Source organism: Primulina eburnea, chromosome 8, assembly GCF_022965805.1.
Source record: "Primulina eburnea isolate SZY01 chromosome 8, ASM2296580v1, whole genome shotgun sequence".
Taxonomy (NCBI): domain Eukaryota; kingdom Viridiplantae; phylum Streptophyta; class Magnoliopsida; order Lamiales; family Gesneriaceae; genus Primulina; species Primulina eburnea.
Window position 1 is genome coordinate 39798296 of NC_133108.1, and position 21216 is coordinate 39819511.

Consider the following 21216-nt stretch of genomic DNA (forward strand, 5'->3'; position numbering starts at 1 on the left):
GACGGCCTCACGGATTGTATTTGTGAGACTCATGAAAAAGTATTACTTTTTAAGCTCGAGTATTACTTTTTATTGTGAATATAAGTAAGGTTGATCCGTCTCATAGATTAAGATCCGTGAGACGGTCTCACATGAGACACGCTCAAATCTCAAAATTATAAAATCAATTTTGAGATTAGGTTGAAAAAGAAAATCTAAGTTTGATTAAATTAGAAATTAGGTTGCTAGTAAGTTTGATTAAATTAGAAATTAGGTTGCTAGTTTGTGATAATTTATTAGTCGGTGGGATGTGATCAACTTGACATAGACTTGTAAGACTTTGATAAGCCTACGCATCACTTCATTTGAAAATCACATGTGAATTTTCAACTTTATATTTTATGAATAAGTTCTTTTTTAAAAAAAGAAATATTTTAAAAATAAATTTGTCTTTATTGAATTCGGTCAAAACACAATATCTAAGCAAGCAAGAAGAAATTTGTCAAGCGCGTGTAAGAATGATCGGATGGAAACTTAACAAAATTTTCTGTATTTTATATTCTTAGGTCAACATCGTAGGATGGAGAACGTTTTATTTTACCAAAAATTATAGATGGTATATTAATATAATTCAAATGTTTTAAATCATATAATAACTCAAATATCACGATTAATATCTCAACAATGACAATTATTGTAGTCTTATAATCTTTCTTCCAACAATTTTTGTATAATCATATATTGAGTGAGTCTCTTGTGAGACGGTCTCACGAAACTTTATCAGTGAGACGGGTAATCCTATCGATATTCACGATAAAAAGTAATACTCTTAGCATAAAAAGTAATACATTTTCATTTATGACCCAAATAAGAGATATGTCTCACAAAACACGACTCATGCGATCGTCTCACACAAATTTTTACCTCATATATTATGTGATGATATAATTTAAGAATGTTTTCATGGAATCTTCAATAAACTCTACAAGTATTGGAACTGCTATAATTGATGCTTCGAAAAGTAAGTATAATTTTTAAAATCATTTATTTAAAAAATAAAAAATTAAGGGTAAACAAACAAAGATTATAATTTGGTATTACACTATTACGGACTAAAATAATGGTGGTGTTGGAGAAGAGCAAATGATGGGTCCTACGCTCTGAACCAATCGGAGATGGGTCGCAGTCCTAGGTAAGTTCGAATGCGTGTCAATGCAATGGCCTCAGTTAACCACGGTTTTATAGTCCATTTTTTTGGTGACAGAACTCTCTGAGGAATGTTGGTGAAAAAAGATGCGTCTTTTACGACAAACCCATGTGGCAAATGCGCTAGGATCAATCTTTCTTCGTTTAATTTCAGTCGTCTTGTGAGAAGCTCGAATTTTCTAAATAATGATGAAAAGAACATTGCGTTGCTTCCTTTCCAAATGGGATGCCATTTTTGTGGTTTAGGGTGGTTTTATGCTTGCGATCCTGGCACTCTCTGGTGGTGAAATTGCCGGAGGTTAGTTGAGCTTCTGAATAGTTTAATGCAGGGAATGGGTTTGTGAGGTGAGGATCTTTTGCTGCATTTCTTTCGATAGGAGCTTGGATGATATACACGTGGATTACGGCGTGAGCTTCGTAGATTGCGTGATGGTGGAAATGCGATTAGCTAGTGGAAGGAGGCGGAGGCAAATTGTTTCTTTGTTGTTCGAAAGTGATGCTACGAAGTCATATGGGTCTCGTGGCCGGTCGTGACTAGTAAGTTTGAAAGTTTTCTTATGTACTAGACTGGTACGTTTTCTTATGTAATAGTCTGGTATTCTGTGTGTTGAGCTCCCTTATTTGATCCATGGCATGACAAGATGCTTTCACCGAGGATCTTGCCCGTGGGACGGGCCATGTCTGAAATGGTCATCATCGATACGTGTGGATAATGTGGCAAACTGAATGTTAACAAGTGAGTAAATTCCGTCCAAAGAGATCCATCTGATTTGGGAAAAAAGAACTATAATCAAGTTAATGTCCACAACGCGGTCCATGTTGCGTAATGAGCTTGATTAAGATGCATACACCTAATTGACGGGTGAGTGAAAGTCATTTAGAGTATGTAACCAACAGGGGAAAGAGCTCTGCCCATGTTTACGTTATAAGCTTGATCGAGGCATTTATACTGTTTATCCATAGGTTATTGGAAATTTGAATCAAATTTAGAGTTTGAATAAAAATTATGTCTTCATTGATATGAGATTGTCTTTTGACTTTCCACATTCTTGAGTTAGTTGTGGCTCATTATTTAGGAAGCGTCTTTTGACTTTTCACATTATTGAGTTAATTGAAGAGTTTTTGCTCTTTTAGTGTATTTTTGGGCTTATAAATAGTGTATTCATTTCTTCATTTAAAACATATGAAAATCTTCTCACTTTCAAGAATTCTTTGGCATTTCATATTGTTAGCTTTTCATTTGACCTCTGTATCTTGGTGATAAAGTAAAAGTACGTTTTAAGTTCGTCGTAGTAGTGTCTCGTACTAAGTCACTGTTAGTTGTTCCGTTATATCCTGGGAAACAGACGTCCAAGACGATCTCGAGTGTTTTTGTTTTTGGACCTTGCTCTAGGCTCATGGTATAGCCGTTGGGGGAATGCCAATGCAAAATGTGTTATATTTGATGATTTGGGATGGGTAAAATCAGTTAGGAGAGGAGGCTACTGTTTCCTTTATTGTTGGGAAGGAAAAATTGTCTCCGCAATATGGTCTTTTTCGGCCCTCAGGGTGCTTGGTGCCTGGTGGAATCGGGAGGGGGATCGTGCTTGGTGCACGATGTGGCATTCCCCTATTAACCATAGATTCTTGGGTGATGAAGCATTTAAAGAATGAGAAATGGATTAAGGAATGTAGTATTGTTATGAAAGGGATCAGCAATGACTTCTCAAATACTGTTCCATGTTGAAATAATTTGTAATTCAAGAGTCATGTTAAACCAAGTGTCAAGAGTCATGCTCTAGATGGTCAAAACAATTTGTTAAATCTTAGTATTTTGAGTCTAGAGTTAATATGCATTGGGAATTGATATTCTCTTTGTATTAATAGGTCATTGTAATCTGAAATTTAATCTATCAAAATTATCAAACAATCAATGAAATAAAAATATTAGCAGGTGTTTTTCTTCACTTGTGAAAAGTATTCTGCAATTTATTAAAAGTCTTCAGCTGTGCCAACATTCCATGGATTATCATAACTGGGAAATAGGATGGATGCTAAGCGAGTCTATCTTGATTGCCATGACATATGCGAAAGCACTTCAAAATCATGGAACATCTGATGGCAGGGAAATGGACAAGGCTTTGTCTTTACACCAAGAGTTTGTCTTCACAGAGAGCCAGATAAATTTGTTATGCTGGTGTCAGTTTTCTTGAAATCTCTTGCTTTGCCTACGACTGTCACTGTTTATAGTTTTTCTGTTGTATTGTCTGGTTTCTTTATAAGATTTAATTTGTCATGGAAATTGTCTAAAAAATTTCACTACGTCGACCAGAGAACCTGCTAGTTTTCAAGTGCTTTTTTTCATTAGCTTTCCTTAGACAATGTCTTGTGGTGAGTAGATAACCTTGATCTTTTGATTGTAGTGTGATATCTAGATCTGACATGATCTTGGAAACATTTTAAATGGAAATTAAATTGGTGGAATTTCTAATAAATTTTTCAGTTCACATTGTATTCAACTCTTATGGCCACATGCAAATGAGCTTCTCCTTGTGGGTGAAATAAATTATTTTTCCTCTCTGTTGGCATAATTTGCAGTCACAAATATTTCTTTCTGCCTTGTGGGGGTTCATTGTTGTATACATTAGATATATTAGTAGTTTGCCTTGCCTTTTAATCTCTGAGCGCAATTTTGTCCCACGACATTTTACAAATGCAGACATTATTTGCATATTGACACTCTTAGCATGCTTGTAATTGACAGATATGATGTCATTCCTCAACTTTGTACCTACAGATTGTAAAGGTTATTTTATTGGTGATGCCTGTGGTTTTCATCTTCGTGTTTTCTTGTCATATGGATTCAGAGCAATCTTGAGTTATTTATCTTGTTGTTTATCTTTGAGATATTGAGTTGACTGCAAGATTCCCTTCAAATGCTGAGAAGGAACATGTAACAGTCTCTATAAGAAAATCATATAACATTTATTAATCTTTAATAAATTTGATATCTAACAACTATATTAATATGTGGTGGAGTTTATTGCATCAGACATGTTAATGTATTGACCTTTTAGTTTCCCATTGTTGAGGATGTTGCAGAAAAAAAGTATCTAGCTACTATACATGCCTAATGCTTCCTTTAGGCAATTTGGCTTATTAAATTTTAGTTCATATCATATGCATGACAGACCAAAGATTAGAAATTGCTGCACCAGTTTCTGGTTTTGAGTTTCGAGAGGCTTCTTATAGGGCATAATCCGCATTTTCACTCATTTTCATGTTAGTTGTCTGACTCTATACTGAGATTCTGGATCGAACTTTTCTTTACTTCGTTTTAAAAAAAATTAGCCTCCACAGAAGTTATTGACCGACTCATTGAGAGACTTGAAATTAGGCAGTTGCAGCAAATCTTGGATTTGAGAGTAAATGGAATGGATGAATATCTTGTGGATACATTGGCCCATTTCCCTCCATGTTTTGGACATGAGTGAAAGGTGAGTGTTCACTGTTTATCTTCCATTGTCGGTGCTTTTCATTATTGGATTCTTCAAGTTGTGGACTGGTTGATTTTCAAGGACATGATTTTGGTTCGAGAAGTCATACTAATTAATATTGGTAAAATGATTTATTTACAAGGACTTAGATTTGTACGTGCATGTAAAGTAAATGGATAGATTTCTTCATTTGGACAGAGCCCAAGACAAAAACATTTATGCAAACAGTTCTCAGGCACGCCTTTCTTATTTATTATTTAAACACTTCCAAAGAATAAAATATACAAACTTTTTACACACACCTATACATGGATGATACTTAGGGGTTGGTAGAAGGACTAAAACAATATAAAAAAAGAAAGAAAAGAAAAGAAAAGAACAGAACACCCCAACAACCTAAACCCATAACCAAAAAGGAAAAGAAATACTTAGACAACATAAAAAAAAATAAAGATCTTGGACTTCATTAAAATCTATAACATCATGCTATGGAGCATTCTGGGGGGAACCCTTGAGGAAACCTCCTGTAGTCAGTGCAATAGTTGTAAACCATATAATTCTTCTGTATCCACTTCATTTTTGCAGTGGCAGCATAATCCAGTGACTGTGAGAACCAAGAGTTCGTAGAACATGATGCATAGTTGGGGCAAGAGAGGGCATTGAATCCAGTGAAAGTAGCATAGAAAGGAGCCTTCGACCAATCCGTTTTCACTAGTCCCCCTCTTGTTGCCCAGTCATCCGCATTCCACAGGCTCGCGTATATCCACATCGGTTGGCTTTTCGGGAACGGTATCCCTCGAGATTCAAGATTCTTGAATTGCCTCACCGGAGTTCCGTCGACTGAAAATCTGTTAAAATTTATTAAACGTCCTAATTAGACAAAAGAATCATCAAGCTTTAGAACTTCCAGACGGTTTGAAATTCATTTTATGGACATTCGTCGCCCGCAGGATCTTCCCCTGCTTTCGAACACATGCACGTACACGTAGATATATGTGTGTGTGGCTGCTATAACTACTCTTACATGATGCTTTGAGGATTCCATTGGATGGAGTAAGTGTGGAAGTCCTTGGTGGGATCAAACCAGAGATAAAATTGTTGCTCTTTGCTGCCTTTGCCTTGTGCATACACATTTGTATGCATTACATAGGGTTGCCCGCTTAGATTACCAAGAAATTCGAAGTCGATTTCATCGTGGAATTGTCCAAGTGAAGATAACTAAAATACATACGATGAATACTGTTAGTGAAAGAACTGATGCATCATCCACTGTTTCTTGTTGTTTAAGGATGATTAATTTGCTGTCTTTCGCATGTCGAAAGTTACATTTCTAACACCAAATTACTGTCCCTTCTCACCTCTCTAGGGGATTATCTAAATGTATACACATATGCATGGATATTGACTTACATAGTATGTGGTAACCGTGCCAGCAGAATTTCCAGGCACAAGCTTGATCTTCATGTCGATTTTCCCAAACAGGAACTGTCTCTTGGACCTGAATCCGGAGCCAGAACCCCTGTCTAAAGTCAGTGTAAGCGAATTTCCGTTATCGAAAGATTTTGCCCGTCCACCACCCCATGTTACGGCAAAATCTTGGTAGAAATTCCCAGCAAAAGTAGCCGAGACGAAGAAAAACAACGCCAAAAAGATAGTAAGCATCTTCATTTTGTGTTGCATGAAAAGAAGAATATTGTGTTTTTTACAGTTGTGCTTTGCATGAAAATTGTGTCGGTTTATATAATGTGCATAGGGCAGAGTCCGGTGGGGCTTGAGATTTTGGGTGGATATGCTCGAAAATAGTACATTTGATTGGGATGATCAAATCATGTAACTCAATCAACTTCATTTATCATACTATTCTAAAATTTTATTTGTTTTTTTCCTTTTCAAAATAGAGTTCACATATACATATGATTTTTTTTTTAAATTTTTTCTATATTGAAAAAGACCAGTATTAATATTCAATTTTAATTTCCCGTTACATAATATATGATATAATTATTGAAACAATTAATAAAAAAGGAACAGGCGTAGCTATTGAGGGGATGTTAATGTTGACTTGGATTTGTAAAAGAAGAGGGACCACGAGACAGCTAATGCAATGACATGAGAACTATTAATATCCTCTATTCGAGTAAGAGACTCACACGAGAAAGTAAATCGAAGAATATACACAAATCGACAAATTTGAAGTATAAAACAACAAACATCGACCGTAAGAGTATATACTCACGTCATCTCAAATTTTATCAACTCGTCGATTGCTCTTGAGAAGTATTAATATTTACATGCATGATAGATATCTCAATAATTCGATTATATTATTTTATTTTTATAATTTTTTTTGGAAATTATTATTGAAATAAATAAAGAAGAAAGGGTGGCAGCCATCCTTTGGTGAGACAGCTGGCTGGGATGTAACCGTACTGTTTGTTAATGGTTGATTTGATTTTTGAGGCCTCGGCATTCATTGGCTTAGAACAAGTTGCACTACTGGAGATTTTTTATTGGGTACCTACCCTATGTGGAATTACTATTTTAGAGTCGTAAATTTTTGTTTAAATAGAAAATATTTTCAAGATAAGATTAATTTTCTCAATTGTAAATATTATCAAACTAATTCATTGAATTGCAATTTTTTTGGTTTAATAAACGTTGTATATGTTATTATTATTTTTATTTTGATTAAATAATACTAAACAATTAACACGAAATCATTTTCAATTTATAGGAGTTGTTCGATTTAAAATAAAATTTTGTTTAGATTTTTTCTATGTAAAATATGAAGTGATTTGAGAAGGTTTGTAAGAAGGATAATTGTGAAATTAAATATTTTGGTGTCTTCAAAGATAGTTACTCTAAAAGTTTTACACTTACTAAAGGTATAAAAAATGAGTAGATCTTTTGTGAGACGGTCTCATGAATCTTTATCTGTGAGACGAGTCAACCTTACCGATATTTACAATATAAAATAATACTCTTAGGGTGTGTTTGGTTGAGTGGATTAAATAAGGATAGATTAATAGTCAAATATTTATCGTTAAAATTTTAAAATGTTTTAATAATCATTTTGACCCGGTTTAAGATCCAATTTTATTAATCAAATAGTTATCCATAAAATTGGATCTTAAACCGGGTCAAAATGAATATTAAAACAACTTAAAATTTTAACGATAAATATTTGACTATTAATCTATCCTTATTTAAATAAATCAACCAAACACACCTTTAGCATACAAAGTAATATTTTTCATGGATGACCCAAATAAGAGATCTATCTCACAAAAGGCAAAAACTTGTGTGAGACGGTCTCACAGGTTGTATTTATGAGACAGACCTCTTATTTGGGACATCCATGAAAAAATATTACTTTTTATGCTAAAAGAGTAAAAGTATTACTTTTTATTGTGAATATCCATAGGGTTGACCCGTCTCACAGATCAAGATCCGTGAGACGGTCTCACATGAGACCTACTACTCACAAAATACGACTCATGAGAGTATCTCACACAAATTTTGCTTAAAAAAATTGGTACCTACTCTTTTTGAGGCTAATGTTTTTGGCCGTAACTTTTGTAATTATACATAAATTTGTTAGGTATATATCTCATTCCTAAAAAAATAAAATATGTAAAAAAATTATACGGAGAGAAGTTAATGGGCTACGGTATGAGATAAAGTTAGAAAATTTATAACGAAAACTTAAAATTGTTTCTTTTTTTTAAAAAAAAGGTAAATAACAATTTTACCATGCCAATATAATTCAAATAATAAAAAAAATTACATTTTTCTCCTAAACAAGATTCACAATTTTTTAAAATTATGATCTGTATTTGGATGGAATTAATTTTTTTTGGGTTTGAAAATAGAACTTTTTAAAAAAGGTTATCTAATTATACCAATATAATTTCTTAATTAGAATGTAAATTTTTAATTAAGAAATCCGAAACGTTGTATGAAAGTCTAAATCAATTTAGTTTTCTTACGATAAAAACTGAATTTATTTACTGTATTTATTGATTAGTTGTTTTATAGTGTAATTTTGGGTATTTTTATTAGATAAAAATGTTGGTAATATTGGTCTATGTATGCTTCATCACTACGCAATTTTGTTATCTATATCGTCAAAACTAAGTTCTCGTTACGTATCTTTCGATTTTTATCAATTTTAGTCGTTTTTCATCTGAAAAGTTAGTGTAACATTGTACATATATGCGTCTAATTGACATTAGATCAACGCCAGATCTGCATCAATTTGGAAAAATGAACGAAAGCAAATTTAATATAATAATACTGAGATTTAAAGACATGTAGAATAGAAAAATCATAAATAAACAAATATAAAAAATGAAAATTATGATTTTCCCAAAAACTTTAGAAAACAATAATGTATTTCCCACACCAACCAAGGGCATTATTGGAAGATAAATGTAATGTTTTTCTGCATTTTCAATAATTTCGTGAGCATTCATGTATTTATTTATATGTGATGAGATGCATTATTTTTGTGGGAACCAGAAACAGCTATTCGTTTCCAGGTCACAGATGGACTGGTAGCATCATTCATCACTCCAAATCAAAACACATAATTCAAAGTAAGAATTCAAATAGTTATGTGTTACATATATTTGTTTTGTTACGATGTCCACTAACCACTGTTCACTTTTATGTCTACATGAGTAAGGCCGAACCTTTTATGAAGCCACCGCTTCAGGGTCCGGTTCTTGAAGGAGTACGACATATATATTTTTAGTTGATGACATGTTGAAATTAATTTTTTTGTCCAATATTAAATTAAAGAAGAGTAATTTGAATATTTTTTGTTTATAATTGATCAAACTCGATATTTTCTACAAGTTCGTTTTGAACAATGTAAATAATATCCAAAGACTTTGGGGTATTTATTGAGTTTGGAGAAGTTAACGAGTCATTTTTTTATTAGTTTGATGAAGTATTGTATAGAGCTTTAACAATTTTTTTTAAGATGATGCACTGTTTGACAAAACTGGATGATTTATTCTCAAATATTTATATTGCCTATAAGATTTTGTTAACTATCATAATAACAGTTGCATAAGCAGAAAAAAAAAATTATCGAAATTGAAGTTAACAAACACTTATCTTTGATTAACAATGTCACAAAATAGACTAAATAAGCTAGCTATATTGTTGATAGCAAAAACTTGTGTGAGACGGTCTCACGGATCGTATTTGTGAAACGGGTCTCCTATTTGGATCATCCATGAAAAATATTACTTTTTATTGTGAATATCGTAATGTTAACTCGTCTCACATATTAAGATCCATGAAGCGGTCTCACATGACACTCACTCATTATTGATTGACAAAAAATGATCCGAAAATTGGATTATACAAATTTGATATATATATTTTTCTCTAAAATAGTTACACGATTATTATTTATGTAATTATTTCAAATATTTATTGACTTGTTTTTTTATGTAATATATTGTTTATTGTGTATTTAAGTATTATTTATTGTATTTACTATTTGTTAACTGAAATTTAGCATTGTTTATAGCGATAAGAGAGCGCATTTTTAAATTTTCGTTTCAGACCTCATCTAACACATGTACGAACGATTCTCAGACTCTGCATAAGTGGTTAGCTTTGATACACCATCAATACCACTTAGCCCGAGCACATCGTCTCATACATCGACAGAAATTGTGGGCATGCTTTTGGTTTCTATAGTGAAGGGGCGCGAAATTTATTTGGGGTTTTGCTCAAAAAAGACTACAATTTTGATTTTTACGTTAGCGATAGAACTAAAAATCAAAAGTTGGTCCACTAATTTTTTTTTCTATGAGAGGAAGAGAATCCTAATTAAAACGATTATTAATCTGAGTTGCGCGGTTAAATGAAAGTCATTAAAATAATACCACAAACGTAATTCTTTGATCAAATACATTGACTTAATTTGAATTAATTTTCTCAACATTATTGCGAAATTATAAACTTCATTGCTCGATCCAATTGGGGCCTTAAACAACTGGCGATTCCATGTATTATCATGTCTATTCAATCCCATATATAACATGCATTGTTAGAGATGATTTAATGTATATACATATCACATATACGTGTCGTTGGATAATCCGACAATTTTAATCACCCAATACCTTGTAATAAATTATTTGTCGTATAATCAGGATTAGGGTTGTATATTAATTGTTTCATAATATTAATTAATTATCATAATATAATATCGTTAAGAGATTAATTTCTTTGATTTATTAACTTTTTTCTACATATTAATTATCACTAATTAAGCACCAAGTTGGCGGGCACACCATTGCTGTCATATAATTGAAGATCACAGCTTCTCAACAACCAATTTTGCTAGAAAACACCGTCAAATTTATGCCAAATCTAATGAAATACATTTTCTCCGATACTCCGGAAAATCTTATATCGGACGGAGTTCATCTTAGGACCCGGGAGGAAGGAGCCCGAGTAGTAGAGCCCCGGGTGGTACGGTGGCCCTAGTAATAGAAGCCTGGGTAATACAAGTCCGAACAGTGCTTTGCCTCCAGGTTATTTACCTGAGCATTCCAGTATATGTGTCATGTCTGAGCTCACAGTATGAGACATCATTACTTAATCATCATTAAGAGAATCTTCCGCGTATGTAGGGTGGACGTGCTTGATCGGAGTAAGTATGTGTTGTCAGATTTAATAGTATCAGTAAATAGAGGCATGTGCAATAATCTCACCATGAGTAACCGTGGGCATTGAAAACAAAATCATAATTGACTTCTATCCTATAAATATCAAGTTTGCTTGATATAAATTCATTCTGAATAGACTTTTCGTTAAGAATATTCATTCTCTCCATATGAAACACTGACCGACTTGAGCGTCGGAGTGGCTACGACGTAAAACCTTCCGACGCCCACTAACGATCTATGTTACTTCAAGTATGCAGATATTTCAAAAGTTAAGGAGAACCCTCTCATGAAAAATCATAGTCCGACCTGGTAAAATTACCCACCCATTTCAAGCCCAGTTCGTCGGTTGCATCATTATCTATTATTTTATTTGAGTGTAATACTTATCTTTGTTAGAATAATGGTTAGCATTTTATGTTTGAGCTGATTTATGATTTAAAAGATTATATTTGCATAGCCAAGAAATTTTTTCATCAAGGACTCTGATTCAACGGAACCTAGGCTGAAGTTTGAAGAAACAATAAACATTTGACTTACTAATGAGTTTTACAAAAAATTAATCTAATCTATAATTAAAATACATAATAATCATATTATTTTACCTTGAGCTGGAGCCCACCCCAACCTTTGGAATGGCTCCGTCCCTGGTGACAATAACTACAAATGTTTAAATCATACAATTTGATTATAAATCTCCTATGGTGTATCTCCTATATGATAAATATTTGATCAAAATCCACAGTTTTAATAAGTTTAATAACTCGAAAATTACATCGATTTGAAATATATTTTAATTTGTATTATAAAATTGTAAGCATGCGAAGTTACCAATCAATCATAATGTGGTTTTCGCACATCGCTATTGATCAAAATGTGTGTCCAATAACAATTGGCAACACTTGTTAAAATAAACTCGCAACAGTTGGCATCAATTGATAAGTACCACATTAATACTTGTGGATTAAATTGTGAACAACAAACGTATGATTATCATACATATAATTTTGATTGATACATAGTTCATCAATCGTGTCCACGACTGAAGTAACATCAAATAATTTGAAAAGGGTAAATATTTGCCGACGCTTTCGCTTGACTTCATTTTATAAAATAGCGGAAAATTTTAAATTGAAGAAAATGTATATTTTACTACCGAAATTTCGAAATTTAAAATACATTAGCTATTTAAATGATCAAATATCGCCGAATTCTGGAGCCATACACAGTAATAGCACTAATCTTTTTTTTTATTGACATGATTTTACAGCAGTGCAAAAATAAAATAAAAGTAATCATAAACAATATCAAACTTAATAATCGATGGAAGTGCAATAATTACGGCTTCCCAACTCCCAAAGTGGATGGCATCATTTCGGTATATAATTAAAAGGTGAACAAATTATGATCAAGCTCACGTCATCAAGGAACATTGAAGTTAAAGTGTGTTTTTTGTGAGACAGTCTCACGAATTTTTATCTGTGAGATGAATTACTCCGACCGATATAGTTGAATTATAAAAACAAGAAACAAAATAAAATAATTGGTCAATTTGTAATATTTTTGAAAATGAAAATTGTTGTAAATTCAAGATATATTTAATTTGAAAGTGATTACGTACCGAATTAGGGTCCTCGTCATTGTCCCCTACGAAAAGTCCACGGCTAGTGATGTATAAGAATAAGTTGGAAGAGGGAGTGTCCAACATTAGTCAAGTGTAACTTTCAAGTACACGACTAAGCTAAAATGCATGCCACTTATACAATCTAATGTCATTCTATAAATAATTTTTTTTTCCTCGACATATCAAAATTATATATATATATATATATATATATATATATATTTATATATATATATATATATATAATAATAATGCATACCCAACTTTTTATCCTCCTTTTGAGCGCACATTTACTACAAAAAAAAAAATACAATAGATAAAAGGTCGGGCATGTATTTGAGTCAACGAGCTCCCTGATGAGAAAACATCTGAAATGTAGGGGCTAACATTAAATGATTTTTGGTACATAATGATACGATTTTACGTATTTTTTTGGTGTGACGAGTAAACTCTACTTATATTTATAATAAAAAGTAATATTTTTTTATTAATGACCCAAATAGAATATTTGTGTCATAAAATTGATTCGTGAGATCGCAAGTGAGTTTTTGTGTCGGTGCACTAAAGGCAGTTAATTAGGATGGTTGTGAATTTCGTTTTTTTATTTATTTGTTATTTTTTATTTTTTTAATGAAATAATGAAAATTTATATTAATTCATATTCAAAGTATTTTAAGAATAAAATAGATGGAAGTAGGCAAGACAAACACCATGATTGGTTTGCTAAGAATTTTGAAAATAAATTGGCTAAAATCTTCAAATGGATAGCCCAAATGAATACTTCAAAGGGCCCAAATAAATTATTTAACTAACTAAAAAGAGTAAAAATGATTTAAATTGAAAATTAAAAGGGATGAAAGTGAGAATAAGTTTCCTTCCATGAGATTGATTTCTCGCGGGTTGTTGAGGAAGCGTGCATTCATCCCGATGTACAGTTCGTGCTCCTTCTTGCACACGCATTCAACCAATCTCGAGCTCTTTATTTGCCGTTGTTCGTGTGTGTAGATTCCATAGAAGATGGCAAGCTCAAGCCTTTCTTTTTTGTGCTTGTTTGTTGATCAACTACTGGTTCTTCTGTTTTACTTTGAAAATGAATGGATTTTTTGGATTGGTGAATTCTTATGCGAGCTGTGATCCATCTTCTTTGCTTGTTGGGCTGTATTTTTCTGCTTCTTTTTGGTGGGTTTTTTAATTTTGCCATTTTGTGAGAAATACTACATGTGAAGGAAGATTGATGCTATGGGCCGGGGGAAGGGTGATTGAGTTCGTGTGTTTTGGTTGGGGAACAGGGGAAGCCTTTATCTTTTGGTTAATTATGCTCCCGCCTATGTTGGACCTGTTGAAACAAATGGCTAATGGGTTACTCCGGCTTATTTGAAGTTACTAATCCAACATTTTATTGGCGGACCAGAAAATTTATCCCACGAGGGTGAGAGGAGGCCAGAGGTCTACTTCTTACATTCTGAGGGAGATATGAAGTTTTGGAAAAAATTAGATGAGTTTTTTTAAAAAATGACTTGACGGAGTCACGGGGTGGCTGCCCCAGGTCTTCCCCCGATTCACTTGGTTTCTGTTTGTGTGTTATGCAATTAAACGAAGTGCACATCGAATGTGGAACCACTCAGTAACTCTTGATTTTGAATGTTGGTATTGTTGATGTTCTTTTCAGGATACAAGGAAGTTGAGGAGGAGGAAAAGGGTCGGCTGGTTGGCAACGTTTCCACCAGCGTGGCAACAAATTATGATCTCATGAATGAAGTGATGAGTGATGGAATGCATAGATTATGGGAAGAAAAGTTTGTTTTCTCTTTTGATTGTTGGATGTGCTACAACATTCGCTCTTTCTTTAAATACTTTATGGTATTTATTCTAACTATATCGGGTTTTTATTGTTCAAATGTGATTGCAGATTGGTTTCCAAATTGAATCCATTTCCAGGGACGAAACACCTTGATGTGGCAGGGGGAACTGCTGAGCTTTAAATATGGTAATAGTGTTTGATGAGTGCTGTTAGATAGATTTTTATGTGCATGAAGTAGATGAACATGGGGTTCCAGTGAAGAGCAATGGAGGGTGGAACATCAGTGGTCTCAATTGACTACATGCTTTGCTTGTAAATCTTGTATTATGGTGTAAGTATTATTTGTTTGTTACATCTATGCAAGTAAGATTCACCCACTAATTTTTAGGTTTTGACTGTATCAAGTTTTTTCTTTTTCTTTTTAGTTGTTACTGTTAACTGAACCTCATAAAAAGGAGATGGTATTTTGTCGCAATATCACGTGACATTTAAAAGATTTGTGGGCTTTCCTGAAGGTTAAGCTCGTTGCATAATCATTTAGAGACGAGAAATTGTATCTTCTTGGAATTTAAAAATTATTTGACACCTGGAGGTACTTTTTATTATATCAAAGGCATGAGTAAAGTCTCTCTTGTTTTACAGGGGATGTTGCTTGTGGGATCCTGGAATCTATCAACAATGTTGGACACCGAGCCTTGCGAGATCATGATGATAATGTGCCTGAAGAAACTCAAATTTTTGTTTGTGATATATTGGGGGAAAAAGCGAGCTCAAGAGAGAGGTGAGTGGATGCTGTATTCTTATATTATTGTTTACTTGTCACGGTGCACTATGTGGAAAGCTTTGGTTGATGGGGTTTTCAAAATCGATATTTTAAGCAAAAAATGGTATGCTGTTATGTTTGAGGAGAGGTCACTCTAAAATTGAAACTGATTAACGATTCACTGAGGAAACTAATTATTTGTAAACTGGAGGATATGGAAGTGTTAGGGATGGGTCTAGAAATTTGGGACAGGGGTGAGATGGAATGAGGGATGTCAAGGTAATGCAATTAAATAAATTTTAGGAGAGCAAAACCTTGTAGTTATATAAAAATTATATATTAAATTTCAGAGTTTTTTTTCCCAAGCTTCCTACTCGATCTATCCTTGGATGTTGTAGAGTAGACCATATAAAATCCTTTTGAAATTCCAGTGGAATTGAAGGATAAGGATCGGCACTCCCAAGGACTTGGATTTTAATATTGAATACTAACATGTTTGTACAATACAATATTTACATACCAAATAAGTATACGACTTTCTTTGATTATATATCAAAATTTAAGATTACCTATGTTGGCCAAGTTTTTCCAACTGTGTATTATTCTAAATGAGCATTACCCCATATGGAATCAGGTTTTGGAGAGGATAAGTCTCTTATTTGGGTTGAAGGAGATGCAGAAGCATTACAATTTGAAGACAACTCAATGGATGGTTATACAATCGCATTTGGCATTAGGAATGTTACACACAGAGAGAAAGCTCTTGCAGAAGCTTTCAGGTTATCTTCCTCTTCATCGTCTTGTGCTCTAGTATTACTTCATATTTTTAAAAAAAGAATCCTAGAGCTTCCTGGTAAATTGGGCGCCGTCGAATAATTTGTATGCATATTCTGATAATGTACAGCAATCTCTTGCCTTTACAGCAACAAGTGTCTACCTTTGAGGTTGGTTGAATGGGTATATCTGTATTTATCATTTTGAGCAACATTGAAATTTTTATCAAATTTTTTGTTGACTAAAAATTATACCCTATCAGGTCTAGTTATTCTTGTTCATAAGATAGGTGTTGGCCCGTAGCGAGGTCAAGAATCTTATTCGGATTTTGGTTGGGGGACCAAAAATCTTAAAGTTCCACGAAAGTTATTGTGTATGAAAACCTTTCTGGTATATAAGCAATTATTTTTTGGTGGGAGATTGGGGTCAACCTCTTCTGCTGGTTGTGCTCTCGTCTGCTTCCTGGAAAATACTCGATGTCTAGGAATTGAGGGCTTTCCATAGCAAGTTTTATAAGAACAAATCATTCATTCATTTTGTACATGGCTTTTCTGGATGATTTGCTATCTTTTTCTCCGTTTTCAGTGAAAATTGAAACCATTCTGGTTTTTTACGCATTGGTGTGTTTTTCAGGGTCTTGAAACGGGGAGGAAAATTTCTTTGCCTTGAACTGAGCCATGTAGATCTTCCAATTTTTAAAGAGTTGTAAGTATTTCGATCATGGAGCTTACAGAAGGATTCGCTTTTCGCTCACCATTTATAAAATGTATCTTGTATCTGTTTCAAGGGGCAATAACTTTTTCCAGTTCACTCCTAGTATTTTCTTTCGTTTTGACATATAAAAAGTCAAGTAGAGATGGATTCCTTTGCGTAATTAAGGGAAAATTGTAATGTTATGTTTTGGTCCTTTAACTTGTAAACGTTTGGTTTCATCCGATAACTTGGATTTTTTTTGGCCTTTTTTTGTCTGAAACGACTAAATTAATCAATATTATTTTTTTTAGCATTGATGTTATCTTAAATGACATGTGCGTCAATGTATTAATATTATATTATGAACAAAAGCTCACAGAACTTAATCATTGATATAACACTATTTTATTGAATATATGGTATTAAAACATAAGAGTAATATTGCTCTAGATATACTACCTTAACTATTTAGAGCACCCACATTGGTGTTTTAATGAGTAATTATTAATACCAATTAATATTCATGCATCAATGTGGATATATAGATTATTAATTTTGGATGTCATGTCGGCATGAAAACTCATCAGTATTAATCTCATTAATTAACGTACTTTTTTTTTAAAAAAAAGATATATATATATATATATATATATATATATATATATTGATTTATTTATTTATTCTTTTAGTTTTGTTCTGAAAAAATAAATCTTTCCAAAAAAGCCAACTGTTTTTTCATTTTTAATAATATTTTAATAAATATTGAAATTAAGTTATTTTTAAAATAATAATACTATTTATTTTCCATAATATTTATGGTAAATTTTTAAACAAAATTAGAAAGATATTTAATTAATATAAAATTAAAAAAATGAATAAGTGTAAGACCTATAAATAATGAAGTTGATATTAAATGTATATGCATATTAATAATGAGAAAATGTTAATATAATAATTATATGGTTCGCGGAAATCATGGTTTTTGAAGAGATGGAAGGTTAATAACAAAGATAGATTAATGACTATAGATGCGGATGCCGTTATACGGTATTACATAAGCAATTTAAAATATATGCATATATATTTTAAATAATAATTATTAAGATTTCAAATATCGAGATTTTATTGATGCTATGCGGAAGTAATACAGGTGTTCAGTTACGATTTGATTCGATTTTAGATAAAATTCGAATCAAGTCATATTATATTGCCTTGCAAAATTTCAAACCAAACTATGAAAACATGAAAACGACCAAGCTCTAATTTGTTCATATCTCTAATATTTATATTTATCTTCGTAAACAAAAAAAGATTATCATCTTAGGTCATCTCCAACCTAAAACTATATTTTAAATTAACTCTATTTTAGAATAGTGCACTTTATGACTTTTACTCCAAATATAATATTTATCTTCAACTCATCTACTTCAAATTTTATTCCAAAAAAAATATTCACAGAATATTCTTTTTTATTTGATTTATTTAATTTTTTTCTTATTATCTATTTTTAAAATTTAGTGATATAATTATATTTATATTTTATATTTGATATAATTAATATTATATTATTAATAATTACGATAATATTATTAAAACAAGTAATATATTATTGAAATCTATATTATATGAATTGAAAAAGAAATAATTGAGACCCGATGCAATAAAATTAATATATGACATTAAAGTAAATAATATATTACAAATACAATTTCAAATATTTGAACGACCTTATTCATCGATAATTTACCAATTAGAGCATTTTGCAATGTATAATGGGCGTCTTTGTCTTTTTTTTTGTTTTTTTTATATCGAGCGAGAAATTCACGAAATCTGATATGCTCATTGACATCTATTTTCTACTATTGGAGTCGGTGCTTCTCTAGCATCTTGAATTGGTGCACTAAGATCACGTTCATCTTCGATTATCATATTGTACATTGTAATACATGCTTTCATTATATTATTCATATGATTTTTCTTCCAACTACGTGCTGGAGAGGCCACAATCGCAAATCGTTATTGAAGAATGCCAAATAAACGCTCAACATCTTTCCCGCATGACTCTTGTTTCATCAGAAAAATACTGCTTCTTTGGATCACACGGATCATGGATAGTTTGCACAATAGTTGACTATTTCGGATAAATACTATCAGCTAAATAATATCATGTGTCATATTCTTTTGTTCAAATAGTATAATGAGTTGGATGAGCAATTCATTGTGCAAGATTGGATAATAGACTGATAGATGAGTTTGGAACGGTACAGATCGATAAAACGGCACGGAACAGAACTTTAAATATATATATATATATATATATATAATCTATTTAAAATTTAATTAAATAAAAGAGATTTTGACTTTTTTAAATAGAGGAAATGATAAATCCATGGTTTCAGACTATGCTACAATCTTAAAAAATTGGGTCGAGTACTCGAGATGGGTCGAGCTCTTTGTTCGGGTCGATCTCGATCCACTCTTCAGACCCAGAGCTCGACCCTCTCCTCGACCCATTATTCTTCTTTTTTTTTCCTATTTTTTATATATATCTAATTATTAAATTAATATAATAAGATCATATATTTTTATATAAATAATATTTATAATTTTTGATATAAATATTTATAATTATAAAAAAACAAAAAAAATATTTAAAAAAAATTCCTCAGCACCAAATGTGGCGCAGATGTCCAAATAGGTCTAATTTGGAGCTCTGCACCAATTTGGCGGACAATTCTATCCTACTCCGGGAGATTTACTCCCTGCCACTAAATAATATATATATGTATATCATTTAAAAATAACTACAATAATTTTATTAGCGTTTATAAATGGGTAGAACATATAATTTCTTATAATAATTAAATTTTAAAATATTGATTTTTTACATTTCATATGATTCTACCACAAAAATAAGAATAATAGAAATGAAAATCTCAAACCTCAAAGTTTTACTATCAAACAAAAATTTCACGTAATTTTTAAATATAAAATATTAAGTTTTAAATTTTGAGAATAATAATAATAATATAATGATATAACACATGTTATATACATTAAACGAAATTAGTTTAATGATTAGTTTGGTTGATTTTGGTTAAAGTAGTGTGAAATGTAATAATAATAATAAAAAAAAAACACGCATAAGAAAAAAAAAGTAAAGGGGAGTACATCACCTGGTGTATGATAGAATTGGCCTAATTTGGCGTAGAGATAATAGTGTAGCTCTATTGGAGGAAACCCCAACATCAAAATAGTCTTTAGTTTTTTACTTAGGGGGCGTTTGGTTTGAGGGATAAGGGGGGATAATTTTTTTTATCCTACTTAGTCAGCTGTTTGGTACGCGTGATTATTTAACCTACTCAATCCCTCCTATGAATGATTAAGTTATATTAGGTAGGTTAAAATAATACCTCCTCACCCCCTAAGATTATTTATCCCACTCTTAATACCTCCTATTTTTCCAATTTTACCCTTCTCTTATATTCAAACTCACCACCACTTCCCGCCACCGACCGCCGCCGCCGCCGGCCGACCACCGCCTGAACGCCGTCCACCGGCCGGCCGCCGCTGACTCTGCCGACCGTTTCCGGCCGCCGCCGAACCGCCGACCACTGGCAGGCCGCCGCTGAAGCCGCCGGCCGTTTTCTCCGGCCGGTCGTTTGTCGCCGTCACCGTCGCCGCCGCCGCGAAGGAGAAGGGCAATTTTGTCTTTTCATCAAAAAATTCAAAATTATCCTACACTTAAAAATCTTACCAAACACAATATTATTTTACACCATATATTACAATCAAACCACAATCATTTTCTTTATCATTTACATACTAATCATTAGTTTATCCTATCCTTCAAACCAAACGCAGCCTTACTAACTAAAAACTGACTTCACTTCTCTTGATAAGTTTATTAGTTTTAATCAACTTTTTCACGTCTCCAAAATTGTCATATTATTTATATGGCAAAAATTTATGTGAGACGGTCTCACGAGTCGTATTTGTGAAATGAGTCTCTTATTTGGGTCACCCATTAAAAAATATTACTTTTTATGCTAACAATATTACTTTTTATTGTGAATATGAGTAGGGTTGACCCGTCTCACAGATTATAACCAATGGTCTCACATGTGACCCACTCTGTTTATATTTATATTATAGTAACAACTGGGGTAAACTTACTTTCAACATTGGGCTTCCATCGTTCAACGATA

The 21216-nt window shown here is 32.5% G+C and overlaps 1 protein-coding gene, 2 long non-coding RNA genes and 1 pseudogene across 4 annotated transcripts; 2 read left to right on the plus strand and 2 right to left on the minus strand.

Annotated features, from left to right (window-relative positions):
* The first annotated feature begins 1250 nt into the window (after positions 1 to 1250).
* Positions 1251 to 5037, plus strand: LOC140839694 (uncharacterized). 2 transcript variants are annotated; one of them, XR_012119776.1, is made up of 2 exons: positions 1251 to 4446; positions 4562 to 5037. It is a non-coding gene; the product is annotated as an uncharacterized lncRNA (long non-coding RNA). The 2 variants fall into 2 exon arrangements; XR_012119775.1 differs by having other exon boundaries at positions 4566 to 5037.
* Positions 4877 to 6390, minus strand: LOC140839693 (xyloglucan endotransglucosylase/hydrolase protein 24-like). The gene is made up of 3 exons (XM_073206588.1): positions 6072 to 6390; positions 5686 to 5879; positions 4877 to 5509 (listed from the first exon to the last, which is right to left on the minus strand). The coding sequence occupies exons 1-3, from the start codon at positions 6339 to 6341 to the stop codon at positions 5143 to 5145; spliced, it is 831 nt and encodes a 276-aa protein (XP_073062689.1). The 5' UTR covers positions 6342 to 6390; the 3' UTR covers positions 4877 to 5142.
* A 7469-nt stretch (positions 6391 to 13859) lies between these two features.
* On the plus strand, positions 13860 to 17272 carry LOC140839695 (2-methoxy-6-polyprenyl-1,4-benzoquinol methylase, mitochondrial-like; annotated as a pseudogene).
* On the minus strand, positions 13861 to 16263 carry LOC140839696 (uncharacterized). The gene is made up of 3 exons (XR_012119777.1): positions 16135 to 16263; positions 14652 to 15570; positions 13861 to 14002 (listed from the first exon to the last, which is right to left on the minus strand). It is a non-coding gene; the product is annotated as an uncharacterized lncRNA (long non-coding RNA).
* Positions 17273 to 21216: the final 3944 nt, after the last annotated feature.